Here is a 22,060-nt window from a genome sequence, read left to right as displayed (position 1 = left end):
TGCCCCCCAGGGGGAGGGGGCGCCCCAGGCCTCCCCCATTGCCCCTGCCCAGCCATCCTAGCGGGGTGTTTCTTGGAGGCCTCTAATCAAGAATCCCCAGCTGTTCTTGAAGGTCCTTCTGTAGGACTTGGGCTGGACCGTACGTAGATGTCAGGGGCGCGTTCCCCAATGGGGTCTTGTTCATGTGAAAGACAACACACAGTGGGGAGGGGAGAAGAGGAGTCAGTGGAACTTTGATCTCTCAGCCTCAACTCCCACCTTTGGGAAGAGCCGGCCGGGCGAAGGGCCGAGGAGCAGCACAAGCCTATTTTATCGGCCTGGGAGCAGCACTGCTGCAAGGGGGAGTGGGGGGGGGGGGGGGCAAGCAGACAGGCTTCTGGAGTGTCTGTGAGGAAAAGTCAGGGGTGAGTCAATGTCACATTGGACCTAACGGAATCCGACTGCCGGAGCAGGAAGGCCTCCGAAAACAGCCACCCCAAGTTCTAACCAACAGGCGGAATCCGCCACACGGGGCTCCTCCCCTTCTCTCTCAAGTTGGGGGGGGGGAGGGCAGGCGCCTGGAAGGGAAAAGGACACAAGCTGACACGAGGCTCTGGTTACAAAGTTTATTCAAATAAAAATAGCACCAAGCCCTCCCGCCTGGACGGTGGGGGCACCTCGCCCCTGACCCCAGGAGGGCGGCTTGGAGCCCACCTATACAGTCCGGCAGAGGCAGAGGAAAAAGATCTTTCCTCCCTGCACAAAGTGGAGGGTGCCTGTCCCGTGGTCTTCCAACCACCTGACCCTGCCTGATCCAGAACCATTCCCTGACCAATATTGATGTGCATGTAGTGCGTCTGTGTGCGTGTGTACCCGGAGGGAGGAAGGGACAAAGCTCAGCCACTGTCCCACTCCTGTGGTCCCAGGTCTGTGGGCAACAGTCCAGTCCTGCCCTGCCCACCGCCCACCTATCCCCCTAAGGGGGCCAGAACATAAAGTGGCCTCAGGCCATCATCCACTCCATCAGATGAGCACGCTGGACACTGGGACCTTGGTAGAACGACCACGCTGAGGGACCACGATCCGATCATCTGGAGGGGACACGTCCCTCACGAGTCCTGGGGAGAGAGGAGAGCCAATGAGATCTGAGAGGGGACATGAGGCAAGACACAGGCCTGCAGGGAGGCAGGGCAGGAGCAAATGGGCAAAGACAGGGAGGGGGCTGGGGGAAAGAGGGAGGAGGATTCGGGCAAAACCTGGGGACTGGAAAGAGAAGGGAGAAGACAAACCTATCTCAGGGAAGGGAGAGCGGGAGACAGAGCCCAAGCTCTCTGCTGTGCCCAGAGCTGAGGCCCGAGACCGTCAGTGAAGAAGCTCACCTTGCACATGGAGCTGAGCTCTCTTTCGATCATCTTCAATGTACATGGCAGTGCCCAAGAAAGCAGCACCCCCAAGTGCCCCAACAAAGGCACAAAGCATGAGGGAGAACTGCAGGGCCCGGAACTGGGAGAGGAAGGAAGGGGGCCAGTCACGGCGTAGACGGTCAGAAATCTAGGAGAGGGGAGACAACAAGCAGTAGTCACAGACTTGGGGGGCTGGAGGAGTGGGTGGAGGGCTGAGACACCTTCAGCTAATGGAGCATGGAGGTAGTCAGAAATAAGGGAAAGCAAGACAAAAGTGGGCAGAGATGGGGTGGGAGGGCCGGGGGAAGTAAGGGTGGCAGAGAGACAAGAGCAGAATGGGACACAGGGTGAGGGACAGACAGTCACATAAGCAGGAGGAGGAGGAGACAGAGATGGTCAGATTATCTGCACTATTTGCACCTCGCTATCTCACACTGGCTCAAAGGCTGCTTCGAGCTGTATTCTAGTTCTAAATTAATCTTATCTCCCTCAAAAGCTCCAGGCCAAGAACTATGCCGTCCTCTCCTACCCGATTGGCACTGGAAGGACTTAAGAGATCTTGCGGAAATGGCACGAGCAAACCTAAAAAGTTCCCTAATGCGCTCCTCAGTCTTCATTTGAAGAAGGCCCAAGGATGAGGAAGGAGTTCATCACCCTACAGGGCAGTTCATTCAATTTTTGGAAAGCTTTTTCTTTCATTGAGCCAAAAACCTGCTTCCTTCAGTTAAGAACACCCCACATAATCCCTTTCCACATGACAGCTCTTCGCTCCTCAGAAGACAGCGGATGCACCATGCATCGGCGATTGCCAAAATCAGACCCATCCTCCTGACTGACGGGGAATCTCTCCCTCCTCCCCTGCCCCAGCCTCAATGCTTCCTAAGCTGTTCGGCCCCGGATGACCTAGGCAGGGCTAAAGCTCCCAGAAGATTCACACTCACCACCCCGATGAGGTAGGGGCTGCCAGCATCCCCCAACAGATGGGACAGAACAATCTGGAAGGCTTCCGCTGTTGATCGGCGTGTGGGAATGACTACATACTGGGGAGGGAATTGAGACTCAGATTTCACAAGAGGTCAGAGTTGCTAAGAAGAAACACCGGGGGGGGGTGGGGAGTGGGGTGACAAACTTGGCATTCCACCGATACTTTTTGAATAAAGTTGCTCTGCCCAAACTACACAGAGGGAGACGAGAGAAAGGCCACTCTCCTTATGGGACAGGTGAAGTGCCCGACCCACCAAAGGACTTGAGTTCCCTCCCAAGAGCAGCGACACACTCGGGAAGCAAGCAACCAACAAAAAAGCCCAGCAGGGAGAGCAAGATGGGGTCAGGGCCAATTCTCTACACTAGGACAGAACACAGCTCCAGGCCCTTGGGACCAGAAGCCTCGCCAAGATCTCTCTAGACAAAGTGCTAATGAGGACAGTCATCACCATGCCAGAGAGGGTGGTCAGAGATGGGTCACCCTCTCACCAGCAGAATGTCTGCTACGATGGCCCAGTTCATGCACAGCAGAATTTCTCCAATGAAGATGAAAACCTAAGTGAGAAGGTGTGGGATCAAGGCTGGGGAACAAGACTTTTGTGCCATTCCTCCCCTCCCACCCTGGCTCAAGGTTGCTGCAGGAGGGCTGTGTGGGCGCTCCTGCATGTTGGTTGAGGGTTGGGGGTACTTGGAAACAGGGAAAAACTGAGGACACTCACGTAAGTAAGTATAATGCTATCTTGGGCACAAGCCAAGGCCAGGAACAGAAAGGGGGCAGAGCCCAGCAATCCGGCTGCACAGACCAAGGGATCAGCCCTGGGATTGGTGCGGCGAAGATGGCGGCTGATCTCTACCCCTGAAGCCACTCCCAGAATCCCAGTCACACAGGTGATCAGCCCAAAGATGAGACTGGGAAGGAGAAAAGAGGAAGATGAGGGGAGTGAGGGGCCCACGTGCGCCGGGGCACTGCTGACACCAGGTATGAGTGACAGTTCCTGCCCCAGCCAACACCAACTTCTGGAAACTGTGGCTCCTCCCTGGGCCAGCTCAGCTTCCGCTCCGGCCTTCATCATTTCTATAGAGTTTTAGAGCCTGACCCTGTGAAATGGACAAAGTCATTCTCGTTCTACAGATGACAACACTCAGGTTTAAACAAGTGACTGGCCAAAGATCACATGTAATATATTTGAAAAGATCTGAACTTAGTTCTTTCAAATTCATGTTCCTTCCACTCTAAGTTACTTCCTACTTTCTAAATCTTCAGTTTTCTCAAACTCCAGCTGGACTTTTCAATGAGTTTCTTGAACCTTCCTGGTCCCAGTGACTGCCTGGCTCTAAGAGCTCAAAAGACTTGCAACATCTTGTCCCCAATTACTCCCTTCCTTGGCTACTGTGACTAGATGCCCAAATCTGTCCCTTTTTACCCAGCTGCCACATACATACCAATCCACAAAAGAGGGTCCTGCAGGGGAAAGAAGGACCATTCATCCTGCCAGGTTGTTGACCCACAAAGGAAAATCATGAATACAGAGCCCCTTTCCGTGTCCACTCCCTCCTCCTAGAAGCCTCCTGGTACCTGTCTGAAGAGGAGCAGGAATCTCCAGGGAGGCAGGGTGGAGTCTCTCCTAAGACAACTCGAGCTCGGAGCAGGAATGCTGGTGCCCATAGAGCCAGGGACCCCGTGACAAAGGCCACAGCCGTGAATCCCAGGGAAGAGAGCACAAAACTGGGACTGTAGGAGGGAGAAGATCAGAGTTCACAACAGTCACCTCCCATCCCTCAAGAACATTCAAGGCAAGGATGAAAGCTAATTTAGAGTGAGAGAAAATGAAAGGACAATAAAAGTTGGCAGGGAACCATCTGGTACAGATGACACTCTTAAAAAGCAAGGAGACAAAAGATAAAGCTGTTAATGCTCCTACCCCCACCCCCATACAAAAGTTCAATCTAGTTATTTAGCCACTAAATAGGAGTTAATATTTCATGGCTCCTGTTTCCCACAAGTGAGAATCAGAATCTGCACATGGTAAGACCTGACTTGATTTTACAAGAAGTATGTAAGATCCTCCTTAAAGGACTAAGGAAGTCCAAGAGGTGTGAATCAAGGACTAAACAAAAATCCTAGGGACAGGGTAGCTAAGTGGCCCAGTGGGTCCAGCCCTGGAGTCAGGAGGTCCTGACTTCAAATCAAGCTTCAGACATGTGACCCTGAGCAATCACGGGACCCTGGGCAATCACGTAACCCTGACTGCCTTGAGCCCCTTTCCTCTCCCCGCAAAAAAGTCCTTAAGACTCACTTCCGCGCCAGAGCCCGCAGATCAGCCCACCAAGAGGTAGGACTCAAGGGAGGGGTGTCTGCATGGCGTTCCACGGCTCCACGAGGTGGTTCCCTCACCACCAGGAACAACAGCAATACCGCTATCATCCCAAGGCCTGGGGTCACCTATGGGGAAACAACAGTCTCCAAGACCTCAGAAACAACTAGAGGCTGCAGCTTGTGCACACATGCATGCACACATATATCCATGCACACATACATTCATGCACATTTCCTATTGGTGAGGAAAACTTTGGAAGAAGGTCAAAAGTAACAGTCTCAGAAAGGATAATCTGGGCCCCCTCCCTTCCATCCCTGGTGGAGGACTCACCCTGAGTGCCCAATGCCAGTCTCCAGCCACGTCCTTCACCTTTGAGCCAGCGATATAACCCAGACCACTGGATAAAAGAGTAAGGGATGCAGGTTATAGGATAGCCCACACAGAAGCTGCTTCTCTCCCCAGATGAGCTTAGCATCTCCACCCAGACTAGTCTTTTGTCTCTAGTTCTCTCAACCTGAAGACAGAATTCTAGTTCCTCTTACTTTTTCTCCCGCTGTGAACTCACCTGCCCACAGGGATGGCAAAGTAGAAGATACTAAGCATTCGACTCCGCTTATCAGCTACAAAGAGGTCAGCAATGAGGGTGGGGGCAATGGTAGAATAACTGGCCTCCCCAACCCCTACAAGGCCCCGAGTAAAGAGAAGTAGCCAAAATCTCTAAGAAAAAAGAAAACCAAAAAGCAAACATTGGACATTCTCCATCTTGGAAAGTTTCATAGGATCTTTACTGACTTCTCCGGCTCTCCAAGCTTCTTGGCCAACAAAACGATCAAACAAAACGATTTGAAATGCTGATTTAGGAGTTATTTACAAAAAAGCAGTAGCTGTAACCCCTTAGGCAGTTCAATTCACTAAGGGAGAAAAAACAAAATCAAGGACAAAGCCAGGTGTGGGCAGAGGGAGAAAAACCAGAGGGGAAGGGAGGGTGAGAAGGAATGCCCATAACTCGGACAAGGACAGAGCCACTTAAGTAACACGGGGGGGTCTGTCTCAGTTGGTTCCATACAGACCCCCCCATAGATGGGCTTTGAGAGCGGGGCCAGAACCAGGGGATGCTTGTTCACCTCTCTGGGGATGAATGAAGAGCCCAGAGTCACCAGGGACCAGAAGGCGATCCCGCCGCACATGAGGTACTTCCTGTTGTATCTGTCCCCCAGATAGCCAAACACAGGGGCCAGGACCATGTAGCTGGAAATAAACACTGCACAGGAGACAGAAGGATTAAAGCCTCCCATTAGAATGCCCTGCCCCCCAGACCCCGTATCACAGAAGAGTGATGGCAGGGAGCGCCCTCCTCCCACTGGCCCACCCCCACTCACCGGTCTGGATGAGGCCGGAGCTGCTGTCTCCAATACCGAAGAACTGCTCGATGTCTGGAAGAACACCTGAAACCAGCACAGCGGGAGTCAGGCGGTGGGGGAGGGAGAGGTCCTTGAAGCCAAGCTTCCCCCTCTCCCTACTGGCAGTGGGACCCCTCGGAAGGCCCAGGCCTTTGCTTGGTGATATTTTTGAGACCATCACATGCAAAGTGGGCAGGAACAAAAGCGGAATTAACCGTTCCAGCCTTCGCAGATGGCTGCCAGGGGGCGTGGGGGTCCCAGCCCTGCAGTCAGGGAGGCCCCCTTCCCGGCTCCCAGTACTAGCTGTGCAGCCCGGTAAGGCCGCATCTGTAAAACGGGCGGGAGAGTAAACGTCGGCGCTCCAGAGGCGGCCACGAGGTCAGCCGACCACCACCAGCAGCTTCCAGAAGCCCCTCCGCTGGTTACCTGCCACGGTGAACCGGTCCATGTAGTTCAGCAGGTTGATGTAGCACAGCACGCCCACGATCAGAGTCGCATGTCCCGGGGAGATGCCAGTTATCAGCTGGAGCCCTTCCCCATCCGGGTCTTCTCCGTGGCGGGGCTCGGCCCTGCCAGGCCCGGGGAGGGGGCCCCCCACGCCCTCCTCTGTGTCATCCGCTTGGCTGAGGAAGGGGGCGGTGTCCGGCTGGCCCAGCAGCCCGGACATAGCTGCTGCCGCTTCTCCGGGTCACTAGTCCGGCCGGGCCGGCTAATCTGACCTGGAAGAGGAGACGGTCACGGCGGGGAAGGCGCACCCAGCAGGGACCCGGGAGCGCTGTGATCCGCTCCTTCTGTGGGGCTCTACAGGCTCCAAACTGTGGATCCCGTCATTTTTACAAAAAAAGGGAGGAGGAACTGAGTAACCCGCCTAATGTGGGGAACCAGCCGAGTAACCAGAGCACAATGGCCGGCCCCGACTCCCGGCCCAGCACTCACCCTTCCCTGCCACGGAAAAGCCGGGACACGGGTCCCAAACGATTTCCCCTCACCCTCCCCGCTACTGAAGGAGGCATGTCATTAAGCCCATCTTACAAGTGAAACAAGAGGGGTCAAAGGTCCCGCAGCCCGTGAGACCCGGCGTCCACCGCGATCGGGCCTGCGGCCTCCGCCCACCAGACGCGGGAAGTAAACACAACACACGTGGTCCCTGCGACCCCACCGGGAATCAAGGAGCTCGAAGCCGGTAGGGCAGTGCTGGGGGGCGACACGTGCACCACAGTCCGGTACCGCGGGGGAAGCGGGGCCGCGGAAGGCACGGCGGAGGGGTCCGGGCAGGAAGGAGGAACTCAAGACGGCCAAGTTTGCAGGGGGAGAAGGGCAGGGAATGCGGCTCCGTAATCCACCCCGGCCCGCCGGGAGCGGCGCTCCAAGGTCCAGGCGGCCCCACTTACCCGATTGCCGCACGGCTCCTGGTGTCCGCCTGCGCTGCTGCCCCCGCCGCGCCGCTGCTGCTACAGCGGAGGCTCAAGGTCCGGACCGCATCGCAGCCACCGCCATGATGGCTACGCACAAGTCATGTGACTCGAGACCGTGCGTGGGTGAGGGGGGGAAGCCTGAGCGAGACGTCACGTGACGGGCTCTTGACAAGCCCGGCACGCGTTACTATGACAACAAAGGGGCGGGTTCCAAGCTTTCCCCGGACTTTCCCCGGACATTCTCCGAGGCTTCCCCAGTCCGCTGGCGCCGGGCAGCGGCGGCCCCGGATCCCGAGAAGCTGCGAGTTGGGAGGTTGAGACAGTAGGCTTTCATTCCCGTTTGTGGCCGGAGGAGTCCCTCGGCCCCCGGAGACGTTGCAACTCCCGATCTAAGCTCGCCGAGGGCGGAGGGACATTTCGTGTGCCAGTAGAGCTTGCAGGGGGAAACAGCTCGGGATTCCTCTCCTAACGTGCGCTCTGGATGCACAGGCTGGGAGATGGCGGATGGGCGTGGCCCCCGGGTCCCCCTCCCCCCCAGGCGCCTGGCCTCGAACTGTGATGTTTCTTGGACCCGGCTCATCAGCGCCCTACCGCGGTGGCTAGGGGGAAAACCACGTGGGAAAGGGGCAAGTCTTACCATTTCCTGCACCCACACTAGCGCCCCCTTCCCCTCCCCCCCCCGAATATTACCCACCTTTAAAGTCCAAATCAAATGCTACCATGATTACTCCTTAACATTTGGGCAATGATGATCCACCCCTTGCCTAGTACTTGACAAACAATTTATCCGGGCTATTTAACTACATATAAATGCAGTTATTTGTGCTGATGTGATCCAGCAAAATCTCCGTGACAGGGAAGTAACTCACTTTTCTCAGCCTCTTTGGCAGCAGGGAACAAATTCCTAAGTTGTACAAAACTAGAAGGGTTTTGAGGGCCCCGACGCTGGTGGCTGACCCAAGACTGACCCCTTCTAGTTAAGAAAAGCTCATTTTTAGGCTGGCTGCAGGGTGACAAGGTTTCAGGCACAGTAATTCCAAAAGAGCTTTTAAATCTCAGAAATTGCATGTTGTGAAATAGTACCCAAATCAATAAAACTATAGCTGTTAAAATACTGATTAAAGTGTCACTCCCCACTAAATTCTAGGCTCTATAAGGGCATGAGCCATGTCTTAAACCTTCCTATTCCTCTCCCCTTATCATTACCAGTGTCCAACACAACACTGAAAAGAGAGATGAGGTGTGCTGGGTAGTCACGGGGGTAGAGGTAGAAGAGGTGTCATAAGCAACAGGATGACCCTCTTACCACCAAAAGTTCAGCAAACCAACCCAATTTCATTGAATCTTCTGGAATTTGAACGCTGTCCTCTCCTGCCCCTAAATATCATTAAATCCAAGATATAACCAAGTGACAGGGCTCTGACTTTCCCTGTCCCCCCCCCCTCCCACCAATGAGGTGAAAACCCTGGAGGAATTAAAAGTTCAAATCCAAAATCCAAATTACATTTTATTTTAAATCCAGTTACAAAAACGACTGGGTCCACGAAAATTTGGAAACTAGAGGTCTGCAATTTATCTTCACACCCCAAGTCCAAAATAATCAGTGCAAAGAGAAAGATGTCAAAGGACACGTGTACATATATACAGGGTAAGTGGTACTCAAATACTCCAATTAGCAGAAGGCAACTAAGATGCACTCATAGAAACGTTCAAGAACAAATGCTAGAACAGCAGCTTCACCCCTGGGACACCTATGAAAGAAGGGTAAGGGGTAAATGATGACAAGAGAAATGGAGAAGAAAAGGAAGGGTCTTTCTCAGATCTAGCTTTAGGGCAATTGGAAGACAGGAGAGAAGATGGAAAAGGAAGACTAGAAGGGCAGACATTCTTTGATTTTTGAAGAGTCCCAGCTTCATATCTCACTTTGAAGGCAGGAAGGAGGGAGAAGGCAGAACACTGCACTTCAACTCCGAACTTCAATGAGGTCTTCTTGTTCCATGCCTAATTCTGCTGGGGTCCCTTGGCCCGAAAGCTTCTCGCCATCAAAAAAGAAAGATAGCTTATGTCCTTTGAGTCCCATGACCTCTGCATAGTGAGACATCAGTGTTCTAAGAGGAGCACCCTAAATAAAGAAAGTACTATAAGTCAGAAAGGAAGGAATTGTTGGGGTTTGGGTAGAGAAATGACAAGTTTTGATGGGAGTAGAATAACAGTAAATGTCACTGACATATGAAAGAAGCCTTGGACAGGATACTTATCTGGTCTTTTTCCTCCTCTGTAATGAAGGATACTAACTATAATCCAGAAGAAATAAAACTTATTTGAGAGAAATTTATAAAATTAAAAAGTGTCAAATATCTATATATTAACTTATATCAGTACACAAGAGGCAGATACAAAGACAACCCCCAAAATAATTTTTATAGAAAATGGTTAGGTTATATCACAAGTTCCCAAATTAGCAGACTTAATATTACGATCAAAATACCTCTAGATTATTTCATAAACTGGATCAGAACAAAATTTGTATAGTAAAACAGATTAAGAATATCCATAATTATGATTTTAAAAAACTGAGAGGAAATTAGCACATATCTCCAACTGTAAAGTAGTTAACTTGCAAAATTGGAACTGAAAAAGACCAAAAAATCAGAAGAACTCAACACATAGGTTTTGAAAACAAGAGGGTTAAATTATCTGACCTCTAAGCTTTCTTCCAGTTTCAACCTTGTATGATAGGTAAAGTAGAGGGCCCTGAAGTCAGAAGAAAGGAAGGCAAGAATATCAGCCACAGAAAGAATCTTCCTTTTCTCACTTTTTAAGACAAAATTGAATTTGGAAAGGATAGTCACTGGATGTCTTATCAGAAAAAGATTCAGTCTCAAGAGTAGTAGATGTCTGTGAGGATGCTGAGTAAATGGAAAAAAAGATTTCCAACCCCCACTTACCCGGGATACAGTGATCTCCAGGACCTGGTGTTTCTCTTGCCCCTGAACCCTGAGCCGAAGTTCCTCTCCTGATTCTGACTCTTTCGAAGGCTCAGGAGTACTGGACAGGACTACACAATCTTGTAAGAGGAGGAAGGGAAGGAAGTAAAGGGACTTAGCAGGAAGTGTGGGCTCCTCCCCGAAACTTTTTTTTTTTGCTGAGGCAATTGGGATTAAGTGATTTGCCCAGGGTCACACAGCTACAAAGTGTTAAGTGTCTGGGGTTAGATTTGAACTCAGGTCCTCCTCTACCCATTGAGCCACCCAGCTGCCCCTCTTCCCATAAACTTTCATGCTTCCCTGTGATGCAGCCCCACAGCTACCTCCACTTACCAATGATGTCAGCTACTCCAATCTTTAGAGAGCTGAGGGTGGCACTAGGGGAAAGTTCTACTTCTCGGAACAGTAAAAGAATTCGGGCAGAGGACACTCCTAATCGGGATGCCATGTGATCCACGACAACCTGCAAGGGCTCATCCTGAGAAAAAAAGAGGAAGTATAGAAATGCTTTCATGCCCCACTGTAGCACAATCCATCCAGAATGCATATCTAACTTTCTGCTTGCCTGTCCCCTGAACTAAGGACCAAGGAAAACATGACAGCTACTTGGCCCCATGTTTCCCCAATTAACCCATTATAATTAGTCCCCAGTTCTCACCGTACTGAGAGGTAATTTGACAAGGTCAGTCCGGCACCTCACTTTAAGAGTTAAGTGTCGGGGGCTCTTCCTAACACTGGTCTCCTCCACCAAGATCACTTCATCTTCGGAATTTTCAGAAACACGGTCTTTAGATGACAAGGGACTCAGGTAAGATCGGAGACCCTGTAAGCGCTTATTTACCTCCCTATAGGGTTAGAAAAAGGCGTCAATGACTCATCCAAGAAAGCACTAATTATTTTCTAATCAGTGAATGCGACTAAGTTCTCCAAAACAGCTGCTGTCCAACCCTTGCTATCAAGGGAGAGAAAGACTTTACCTTATCTTCCCAAGGGCTCTTGGGGGTTTCCTGGATCGTCCACGGTATCGGGGAGGGGGAGAAGGGGAAGAAGAACTGTCCCGGACCCTGAAAAGAAAATTTACAAAAGAAAATGGGGAATAGATCACAGAGCAGTCAATGATAAAGAGAAAAAGAGGTCCTGGTGCCTGGGTCTGTTCATGAAAATTTTCCCAAACCCACATATCCCATTATATTCTATCCTTCAGCCCTTCTTGTGTCCCAGGGACCTGCCAACCACTGGTGGTCAACACCAAACATTTTGCCATTTCCCTAAGTATTCTGCATACTCACAAAAAATGGTTCTCCTCTTCATCATTAGTTTTTTGATTCTTTTCTGTAGAAGAAACTGGCAAAGGGATGTTCTCAGAAAGGGGCTTATCAGAATCCAAATCCACAGCTGAAAGAAAGGGGAAACCATAGGTTAAGAGGCAGTAACAGAGATAAAATCTGGAGAGATAAATGAAGGCTTCCAGAAAGTCCAAAGCCCCTGCTGCTTCCAAGACTTGAAGACTGCTTCATAGAATTCCTCCTCCTGAGAGCCATCCCAACTCAAAAGCACAGTTTAACCATTTCTCTCAACTACAAAAATTGTCCTGATTCTGCCTGTCTGTACTGTTCTTCCACTCTTAGCTAAGGTGGAATCCTATGACAAATTACAAGATGTGCTCACACCTCTCCCTTCTACTCCTACTTCTCTTATCCCCAAATGTCTTATTCAGGTGAAAAATGGTTACAATGAATATCATTTTGCAGTCTGAGGGGTGTGTGTAAGAGCTGTACTATCTAATTTGCCTTCAAGGGTTCAGAAGCAAATTCTACAATTTTAAAACAAATCTGACAAATTAGGAAGCTGGATTATTAGCAGAGTTGTGAATTGGTCTATTCTAGAAAGCAATGTAGAATTATATTTTTTAAATGCGTAACATATTCATATCCTTTAACCCAGAATTCTTCTTGGTCTGCATAACATCAAAGAAGTCATAAAGACAGGTCCCATATGGGTCAAAATACTAATAGTTATCACTTTGTGGTAGCAAAGAAGTAGAAATTAAAGAAATATACATGTAGGACATGAATGCAATGGAGTACTACATCATAAATAATGAAGATAAAGAATTCTGTGAAACATAAGAATACCTCGTGCAGGATGATGTGGTATCAGGAAAATAATATAAATGATTAGCATAGCAGAATATATAATGCTTACCAATTTTGTTTACAATAATAACTCAGCCTTCTCAAAACCAAGCTGAGACTGTATAAAGGGTAAGTTCATGGAGATCAAGGCAGGCAACACTAGTTTCATCATGAACAGAACTTCCTCTATACAGATTTCAGAAAAAAATGACTATCTAGGTTGTTAAAAAGATTTTGAATATGGAAATGCCTTTCCAGAAATACAGATGGCCCAATACCCTTCATTGGCTATGGAAAGAAAGGGGGGGGGAAAACCATCCAATGCTTTAGGCATTCAAGTGAAGGTAGAGAAAAAAGTTAATTATGTTGCAATTGCTCAACATAAACAATTAAAAGACATTTATGGCAAGTATAACAACCTGTTTCCCCAAGAAATTGTGAATGTTGATGACCTAGACTAGCAAAGACCTGATAAAGAAACATTAAAGAGGTAACGCTGGAGAGATCTATATCTTATAAGACATATCAATTCAAGCAGAAGTCAGTACAAGAGCTACACACTGTCTCAGCAAGAAGTGGCTTGCAACTTTAGAGCTAAGCAAAGATTTGCACAGATGGTGGAAATGCAAAAAAGATACAATAGAACCTTCAAGATTCAAAATAAGAAAATTCCTGACTGATCTTCTCCTCCTGCAGCTGTCATATGTTCTCCTAGTCAGAAGACAGTTGTAAAGAAACAGAAGCGGAAAATTTTTCCTTGTATTTAAAACTGGAAAAATGCAAAGGGTTAATATAGTCTGTCAGACAAATGTCTGACTACTGATGAGGAAAGGACTGCAGACAGCTAATTTAATGAAAATTTTGCCAAGTTTGCTAAAGCTCTCTACATTGCTGACAGAAAGGCTGGTGAAGTGGTAGAGATCAAGTTCAAGTACAGAAAAAGATGCTACAACAGAAAAAGGAGGAACATGAAGTTTCAAGAGATGACTGAGAAAGCTATGCAAAGAACTGAAGGTAGGGAGGCTTAGGAACAAGATGAAACGGGACAAGATAGATATGAAGAGAAAAATGACGACAATCTTTCCATGGCAGCCCCTAATAAGACCGAAACTACAGAGAAGTGAGATTTGAAATATCAGTGAAGTTACTGCTTTTGGCATACCCAACCCTTGGATTTCCGATGAAGCTCAGCAAGATCAGAGACTTTTCAACCAGACCAAGAGGATGAGCCAGTAATTTTGCTGGTATAGAAGATGAAATAATATTTATGATCAAGCATAAAGTAGAGACAATGTGTGGTCCAAAATATCCAAGCTTAGAAAAATCTGGGCAATATGTATGTGAAACCTGAATCTATAAAACTATATCCAATAAGGAGTTTTGGGGCTCAGATTATAGGTATTAAGTCTAGATAAATTTTTTAAAGAAAGGTCTAAAAGACCCTTAGGCAATAGCTGCCCAAGAACATGAAGGCAAGAGGAATCACAGAACACCAAGGAATCTCTTAAATGAGATCCATGACTATTCAAAATAGTTCGGCTTAACTGCTATCTTGAGTAAAGTTCAATAAAAGATACCCTAAGGCAGGTTCTCTTCAAGGAAGAGAACAATTTATAAATATGGTGCCAAACCTATTAATAAAAGGGTCCGTGGCTTGCATCGGTTTCTAACTAAAGACAGAGAACTGGGAATTCAACTCCTTTTTATAAGCAATGAGCAAGGAACAGAGCAGGTAAGGAAATTATAGCATTGATATGAGACTGGCACCATCACAGGGGTGAAATCAAGATGGTTACATTAAGAAAAGTGGTCATGCATGCACCCACAATCAGGGCTACTCCTCCACCTTGAAGGAATGCTTTGTAAATGTATGGGGCCCAGCTGCATCCTTAGATCATTAACATGGCCTGGGAATAAGATTCATGAGCATCTGGGAATAAGATAAAACCACTTTGCTTTGGATAAAAATGAGGCTAAAATGGAGCCAGGTCAGCCTGCATGCTCTCAAGACAATATAAAATGTCCTTGGAGTTTTCACAAGCTGATTATGAAGGACGATATGTTTCCTTTGCAGTGATTTACAGGTGTTACTAAAATAGCAACTCCCTTAGAATTATGTTTCATGAATATCAAATTTCTAAATGTAGCATAGAGTTTTTCAATTAACAGTGATTGTGGAAAGCTTAGTGTCTAACTTCAAAGAGGGAGGCTGAACATTTGAACTCATGAGCTTCTATACTCAGATTCAGAGAAAAGAGATTAAGTTGTTATGTAAAACATGGAATAAAGAAATCAAATACAAAATATAAAATCAATGCTTGCCTCTTTCACTACTTCCAAGTAGAAAATCAGCGAAAATGCCTAATTCCCTAATGTAATTGTACTAATGATACAGAGGTCATCCAATGATGCATATATATTAGTCTATACACCCCAAATGGGCAATTCAGGTGGGTCCAGAATTGAACTGGAAGAGAATAGCTTGGCTTTGTCGTCCAAGAACAAGCTTCAAAATACCTACTCAAGTATGAAGATTTGTCACCATTAGTGATATTCAAAACATGGCACCACAGCCTCTGAAGGCAATCTCCTAAGAGTAATTCCACCCTCAAAATTCCTATTACCAAGTGTCCTCTGTTTTCACCTTGGTTATTTTCTGTCTCATGGCTGCTCTACCACTCTCCAAGGCCATGCATGGGAGGACCTACTCTTAAACTCCTTGAGGTCATGCATTCTTTTGTTGCACCATTAGTTTATAAGTTCCTTGAGCTGTTCTTCAGCTTTTTTCTATATCCTCAGGACCTGGCATGTAGTAGGCACTTAATACTTATTTGTTAGGATTACAAGGTGATAACTCAGGTTGTCTGGGCAATTCTCTAGCTGAGAATAACTTAAGAGACGACAGGACCTTTACACCTATTGACTAATTGATCTTCATTTTTACCCTAGCGATCTTCTGGCCAGTAATCAAATCAATACTACTGTTAAAAAAAAAAATTGAAAAATTAGGTCAATGAATCATTATTCTCATGACTTCCCATACTTCCCTAGCACCACTCCCTTGGGTGAATCTCCATTAGGATATAATCTCTTTAAGAGAAGTGATATCTCTCTCTTTTTTTTTAATCTTCAGGACAGGTAAGTGGATAGTCAGCCTCAAAGCCAGAAATATCTGGGTTCAAGGCCCACCTCTCTAATGCTGTGTTCAAGTCATTTAACTCAGTGCTCTAGACCAGGGCTTCTTAAATTTTTTTCCACTCAAGACTTTTTTGCCAGAAAAATTTTTAAGTCAACGCCATCTTGAATCTGAGCCAAAGTGTTTCAAAACCAATGCTGCAGTGAAATTGTGTGACACAACTACACAAGCAAACTGTGCCAGAAATGCCTCAGAGTCATTGTTTGATTTTGAATTTTTACTGTTACTTCCTCATTGACCCACAGTTTAAGAAGCTTTGCTCTAGGATATTCCCTAGGACTATAAATTGGAGTAAAAGTGCTGATCTGTAATAGGAGAGGGAGTTTCCTATCAGGTCCAGTCCCTACCCTTATGCCTGTATCTAGAGCTAATAAACAACATGCATAGTATTTATTTAAATCAGTTGACAAATCTAGTTGTTTCTGTCTACAGATCTCTTGCATATGTCCCCTACTATCCACTTAACACAGATCCCACAATAGTTCAAACCCTCATTATCTCTTACCTAGATAATTGCAATTACCTCCAAGTCTTTCTGCTTCAAGTCTCTCCCCACAATTGCCAAAGTAATTTTCCTTAGAACAGATCTGACCTATTTCACTTCTCTAACTTAATAATTCAAGCATTCCCTATCACCTATAAGATCAAATATAAATCCATGTGCTTTTTGTAATCTGGCCCACATATTTACCCCACTCTCATTACACATTACTAACCCTCATATCCTATCAGCCTTTGTAGTGTTCCTCATACAAGACATCCAATCTTTAGATTCTAGGCCTTTACCATGGAAATTCACTCCCTAATCTTTGCCTCTTAAAACCCCTAGTTTCTTTCAAAACTCAGATCACATGCCACTTTCTACATTAAACCATTTCCAATTTTCCTCAAATGTTAATGCCTTTTCCTGCAAAAAATTAGCAAATAGCTGCTTTACATGGCTCTCTCTATAAATGTGTTGTCTCTTCTTGTGGAATTCAATATCCTTTAGGACAAGTACTATTTTACTTTAATCTAAGTCTTACATACTAGCTAAATTAATTTATCTATACTTGGGAAAAAACACATGGTTTTCCAATGACGCCCACTCTATAAGGACACTAACTTGGATGTGTGACATAATCTTATCATATTATTTTTGTATGTGATTAGAAAAATATATAGAAAGGTACAGATAAGAATCTACCCCCCCTCTTTAAAAAAAATACCCAGGTACCACTTCTTTCTTTCTTGTCCTACTCTACTCTCCCACTCAGGGACAGCTCTGCCTTTGATGATCCCCCATCCCAGGTATACTAATGCACTGTTCAGTGGAGATATGAACTGCTCCAGCCAGTCTGGAAAGCAACTTAGAATCAAACTGACTTAAGTACACTATTACTAGGCCTCAAAGAAAAGAGTATTTGCAAGTTTCTATAGCATTTTTCTTGGAAACTGAGATGTCTAATAAGGGACTGGCTAAATCATTTGTGGTATATGATGTGAATATTAATGCAATATTGTGCCAAAGGAAGGGACACAATGGACAATTTTTTAAAAAACTAAGAATACTTTTTATAAATACTGGTAAAGAACATCTTGATGTAGACATATGTCTTTGGACTTGGCTAATGAGTCAATTTGTTTTGCCAGACTAGAGCAGGGGTTCTCAAACTAGGCCCGTGGGCCAGATGTGGCTGCTGAGGACCCTAAGGCAAATGAGCTGAGGGGCGGAGACACTGTGAGCTTTTGTTTTTACTATAGTCCTGCCCTCCAACAGTCTGAGGGACAGTGAACTGGTCCCTATTTTAAAAAGTTTGAGGACCACTGCTTTAAAGGTTACAAATGGAGGGATTTTTGGTTTGCTTTAATTTGCTCAACAAGAATAGAAACAGAGCATTGGAAGGGGTGGATTAATATTTTAAAAATTACCTGTTACTTGAAAATCATAAACTAAAAAAGAGGACACCCTGTCTATCATCAGTCAGTAAGTATTTATTAAGAGCCTACTAATAGACTGGCACAGGAATAAATTCAGAGGATACAAAAAGAGGCAAAATTCCTGCCCTCCAGGAGCTCACAATCTACGGGGGCGGTAACAAGTGTATGTAAATAAGCTCTACCCGGGACAAATAGAAAGTGAGGGGAGGTGCTAAGAGTGAGAGAGAGAAAGGGCCTCGCAGTGCAGCGTGGCGCGCGGTGACCAGGTACCGGAGCTGCGGCCCGCCAGCCTGGCCTGCCTGCCCAGTTGGCCTCTACCTCCCCAGACCCCCCATCTCACCTTCCCCGCTAGGGCTTCCGGAGAACAGTGGCTGCCTAAGATCCTTGGGGAAGAAGCGGAGGCTGCTCTTCACCTACAGACCGGTAGGGCGCGGGCACTGGGTCGATCACCTAGCCTGAGACACCCGCCCATCCGCCCACAGCATCCCCACGTCCCCATAGCAATTCATTCCCATCCTATTCCTCCTCCCTCCCTCCCCTCCTCGCTCCTCCCGAGGGGCTCCCCTGCCAAACCTTCCAGAGGGCGCGGGAAACTGGTCCCCTCCCGCTCCCACAGAGCCCCCACCTTGCCCGAATACACGGGGACCACGGGGGCCTCCCCTGCCCCCAGTAGAAGGCGCCGCCGCCGCGGGGCGGGAGGCCGCAGCCGCAGCCGCTCCGCCGCCCCGGCCCCTTCTGCCTCACTGTCGCTGTCGCTATCGCTGTCGAGGACACGGCAGCGGCCTCCGCCGCGTCTTCCGCCCCTCGAACATGCCGGACCCTGCCCGCCCCTGGCACCGCTCGCGCCGGCCTCCCCGTCGCTGCCGCTGTCGCTGATCAGGTCCACCACCACGGGATCCTGCGGAGAGGGGAGTGTCCAGTTGGGCCTCGGCCCGCCACGACCCGTACCTCGCACCCACCTCTCAGCCCCACGGTCCCAGCTCACCAACGCGGCCATCGTGCCCGCCCCGGAACAAACAAATTTACAGGCCGAGAGACCTGCTAGTCAACGCCGGGCCCGCCCCCTCCCCATGTCCTCGGCTCCTCATTAGTCGCGGTCTGCTCCCGTTGGATAACGTTCCCCGCCGCCTCAACTTCCCTTTGTCATCACAAGCTTTGCGAACAAAGATTGGCCGAACTTCATTCTAAATACATCCGCGACCTTCTTTTCCCGCCTCCGCCACAGGCCCTGAGCTCGGGGATTGGCTCAGCTGCCGGCCTTCTTGCCTCACAATAGGGCCTCCCCAGCGAATAATTCCCTTCTGAGCATTCGGCCTCCTGGTGATTTGTCAGAGACAACTCCCACCCCTATCTGATGGGCCCGAGGGGTACTGGGAATTGTAGTTCCGGAGCAAGACCGGGGGAAGCCTGAGGCTCTGATGTAACGCGCGAAATCAGCGCAGAATCGGGAAATCAGGAGGAACCGAGCCCGCAGTCGTGGGTTATCACACCACACGCATTGCGTAGACCAGATGAGATTATAAATCAAGCGCTTTGCAAATTTTAATGGGCCCTAGAAATGCTAATATTATTTTCTAGTGCCTTTGTATGCCCAGAGCCGAGGGTGGTCCCCGGCATATTAGCGGCATTGATTAGCTGCTTATTGATTGCTGGATGGGAGGAGGGGACAAGAGTAATATGCTCAGGGTCTTTCTGTCCTTCTCCTTGGCAGTGTCCCGGGATTTCCGCTCACACACGTTGAATTTGACTTGAAAAGCTGGTTTGCTTGCCTTTTGACTTCCTTTGCTCTTCATAGTATTTGATGAGCCAGAATTGCTACTCTCCATGCACACCTACACATAACATGCCCGCCAGAACGAGCGAACCCAATGTTGACCTCACCTGCACCCTGTAACCTCCCAGCAGGGGGCGCTAAACCCCCAAGGGTGGCCGTGGCCTTGGTCCACACTCACCCTGCCAACAACACTCCCAGACTGATCCTTGCTCCGACATGGTCACTCGGTCTAAGTTGTGCCCATAACGTTTATTGGATTTACGGGAAAATCCCGTCTCATATCCAGACAATCTGAGTCAGATTCCCAGTTGTGTTGCTTTTTAGCAGTGTGGTCTGGGACAAAGGGTTTTAGGGTTGTAATAGACAGTAAAGATTATCGACTTCACTCAAATGAGAATGTGCAGAAAGCATTTTACCACTGTGAAAGTGCTCAATAACTGCTCCCCACCCCCATGGGGATACAGCACGGCCCTTGAAGTCAGGAGGGAGGAAAGTGTGAGTCCTATCCGAGTAGCTGTGGGTCATAGCTCTTTCTGCCCCGGTATCCCAATCTGCAAAATGGGGGTAATACCACGGGCCTGACTGGGGTGTTGTGAGGATAAATGAAATGACATTTTTAAAAAGCATTATGTAAATGGGGGTTGATGTGTTGTGTTCATAACCAACTCTTCACGACCTCGTGCACCAAATTATCGGGTTTTCTTGGCAAAGACACTGGCGTTGCCCTTTCCTTTTCCAGGGGATTAAAGCATAAATTAAGTGACTTGCTCAGGATGGCACTGAGCTCCAGTGCTCTAGCCACTGAACCACCTAGCTCCCCTCCTATAAGTGATAGTTACTATGATCTCATTTATGGAAACCCAAATCAGTCCACAGTCTCACTAGTCTGAAGTCCTAATCCCCCTCAGAAATTAGAGTGGGGATCAGATTTAGGGTGGGAACATTATATTTCGGTGAAGTACCCCTTTTTTTTCCCCTTTGGACCATATTGAAAGGAGAACCCTCAGAGAAAAGGGTTAAGGATAAGGAAACGCTTACTAGTTGTTTTGACAGAGGCAAGTCACTGAATGCCTGCCTGCCTCATTTTTCTCATCTTGAAAAACAACCTCAAAGGGTTAACATGAGGATGAAATACAAAGTGTCTACAAATGATAGCTATTCAGCACTTGTTATGATAGCAAAGACTTGGAAACAACAAAATATAGCATGTAAATGTCACAGAATATGACATGAAACACTTGAAATGTCATCATGTTAACTCAATTTTAGATACTCAATATTTTCTCATCTTGACTTCCTTTTCCTTCTTTCTCCTTTGATTGGAGGGCTAAAAGGTGGAGCTCTCCACTCCTCCAAAAGCTTTCCTTTATAAAGGGCTTTATAAAACCGAGTTTTCCAGATCAATCTTCACTTACTATGAGCATATTTCAGGAAATATTGTGACCCCCTCACTTAGAGTCTGGTACCCCTGCCCTGCCTTTAGCTTTCTTTTATGTGTTGTGCAACCCCATTAGATTACAAGTTTCTTCAGGGAAGGGACTGTCTTTTTCTCAGATATATCCTCAGCATTTAACACATAGTAGGTACTTAATATTTGTTGAAAAATCAGTATACACGATGTCTCCAATAATGTAACTAGAAAGAACCACCAAAAAATCAGGTTAATGTTGCAAAAGTATAGAGAGCATATATGGCTTCTTAGAAAAGATATGAGAAGTCATTCCCACTCCTCTTCTTTGCCAAGGAGACAAACAGGTCCACAAGTATACAATGCAAATACTTTCAATTTTTTTGACATAAAAATAAGTTATGATAATTTTCCCCATCTTTTTCCTCTTTTTGTTTAAAAATTATTTGTTATATAAGATGGGGTTTTTTGGGAAGAAGGGGAGGCTACTGGAGGAAACTATAATGATATAAAATATATCAATAAAAACTTATTTTGAAATACATGAAAGCTACTGTTATTATTGTATTATTATTATTTGGATCACATCTTATTCTCCTAGTAGACTGTAAGTTCCAAGAAGGTAGAGATCATCTCTTAATAATCCTGTATCCTGCAATATTCAGTGAAAACATTTACACCTCAGAGCTTAATTCGATATTTTGTTGATTGTCTAAACTTAAGAAAATGATAGAAATTCCCCCCCCCCCAGGCTGGGATTAAGTGACTTGCCCAGGGTCACACAGCTAGGAAGTGTTAAGTGTCTGAGACCAGATTTGAACTCCCGTCCTCCTGAATTCAGGGCTGGTGCTCTATCCACTGCGCCACCTAGCTCCCCATAGAAAAAAATTAATAATGAAAATCATATGTAAAAGTGTGCCAGAAATACATTGTGGGGTTTTGTTTTGTTTTCGAGAGCCAATTGTTAAACATTCTCCAGCACACCCCTACTCAATCCAACCCATAGCATGGGTTGTATGATGAAAAATATGAAAAAGTATGATGAAAAGCTCATTAAGTTAGAGTCAGACTCTAGACTTGAGTTTGAGCCCTGTAGCCATCAGTCAATTGTGCAAGTCATTTAAAATTTCAGGACTTCACT

General features: G+C 47.2%; 2 protein-coding genes across 5 annotated transcripts; both read right to left on the bottom strand.

The window, feature by feature from the left end:
* Positions 1–591: 591 nt before the first annotated feature.
* SPNS1 (SPNS lysolipid transporter 1, lysophospholipid) lies at positions 592–7,608 on the bottom strand. Its single transcript, XM_074282761.1, has 13 exons — positions 7,476–7,608; positions 6,511–6,803; positions 6,064–6,129; positions 5,809–5,945; positions 5,250–5,401; positions 5,015–5,081; positions 4,664–4,809; positions 3,943–4,098; positions 3,086–3,275; positions 2,856–2,921; positions 2,324–2,422; positions 1,359–1,530; positions 592–1,097 (listed from the first exon to the last, which is right to left on the bottom strand). Exons 2-13 carry the CDS (start codon positions 6,749–6,751, stop codon positions 1,003–1,005), a joined length of 1,587 nt encoding a protein of 528 aa, XP_074138862.1. The 5' UTR covers positions 6,752–6,803; positions 7,476–7,608; the 3' UTR covers positions 592–1,002.
* A 1,385-nt stretch (positions 7,609–8,993) lies between these two features.
* On the bottom strand, positions 8,994–18,949 carry NFATC2IP (nuclear factor of activated T cells 2 interacting protein). Of its 4 annotated transcripts, XM_074282765.1 has the most exons (10): positions 18,723–18,944; positions 18,363–18,635; positions 18,078–18,150; positions 11,776–11,881; positions 11,464–11,550; positions 11,145–11,331; positions 10,820–10,964; positions 10,448–10,566; positions 10,202–10,253; positions 8,994–9,621 (listed from the first exon to the last, which is right to left on the bottom strand). In XM_074282765.1, exons 1-10 carry the CDS (start codon positions 18,732–18,734, stop codon positions 9,608–9,610), a joined length of 1,068 nt encoding a protein of 355 aa, XP_074138866.1. In that variant the 5' UTR covers positions 18,735–18,944; the 3' UTR covers positions 8,994–9,607. The 4 variants fall into 4 exon arrangements, with proteins under 4 accessions (XP_074138866.1, XP_074138864.1, XP_074138865.1 ...); XM_074282763.1 differs by lacking the exon at positions 10,202–10,253 and having other exon boundaries at positions 18,723–18,949; XM_074282764.1 differs by having other exon boundaries at positions 18,363–18,840.
* Positions 18,950–22,060: the final 3,111 nt, after the last annotated feature.

The sequence above is a fragment of the Sminthopsis crassicaudata genome, chromosome 1 (assembly GCF_048593235.1).
Source record: "Sminthopsis crassicaudata isolate SCR6 chromosome 1, ASM4859323v1, whole genome shotgun sequence".
In the NCBI taxonomy this organism is placed as follows: Eukaryota; Metazoa; Chordata; class Mammalia; order Dasyuromorphia; family Dasyuridae; genus Sminthopsis; species Sminthopsis crassicaudata.
Note: the sequence above shows the minus strand (reverse complement) of the source record. Positions and strands in the feature narration are given on the sequence as shown.

Excerpts from the sequence above, each read along its gene's own strand:
- SPNS1 (XM_074282761.1), bottom strand. The coding sequence starts at position 6,751 with ATGTCCGGGCTGCTGGGCCAGCCGGACACCGCCCCCTTCCTCAGCCAA. Across the intron at positions 5,082-5,249 it reads TTTGCCATCCCTGTGGGCAG|TGGTCTGGGTTATATCGCTG; the intron begins GTGAGTTCACAG and ends TCTTTTATCCAG. Across the intron at positions 1,098-1,358 it reads AGCTCAGCTCCATGTGCAAG|GACTCGTGAGGGACGTGTCC; the intron begins GTGAGCTTCTTC and ends CTCTCTCCCCAG.
- NFATC2IP (XM_074282762.1), bottom strand. The coding sequence starts at position 18,734 with ATGGCCGCGTTGGTGAGCTGGGACCGTGGGGCTGAGAGGTGGGTGCGA. Across the intron at positions 11,332-11,463 it reads AGAGCCCTTGGGAAGATAAG|GGAGGTAAATAAGCGCTTAC; the intron begins GTAAAGTCTTTC and ends CTAACCCTATAG. Across the intron at positions 10,965-11,144 it reads TCAAATTACCTCTCAGTACG|GATGAGCCCTTGCAGGTTGT; the intron begins GTGAGAACTGGG and ends TTTTTTTCTCAG.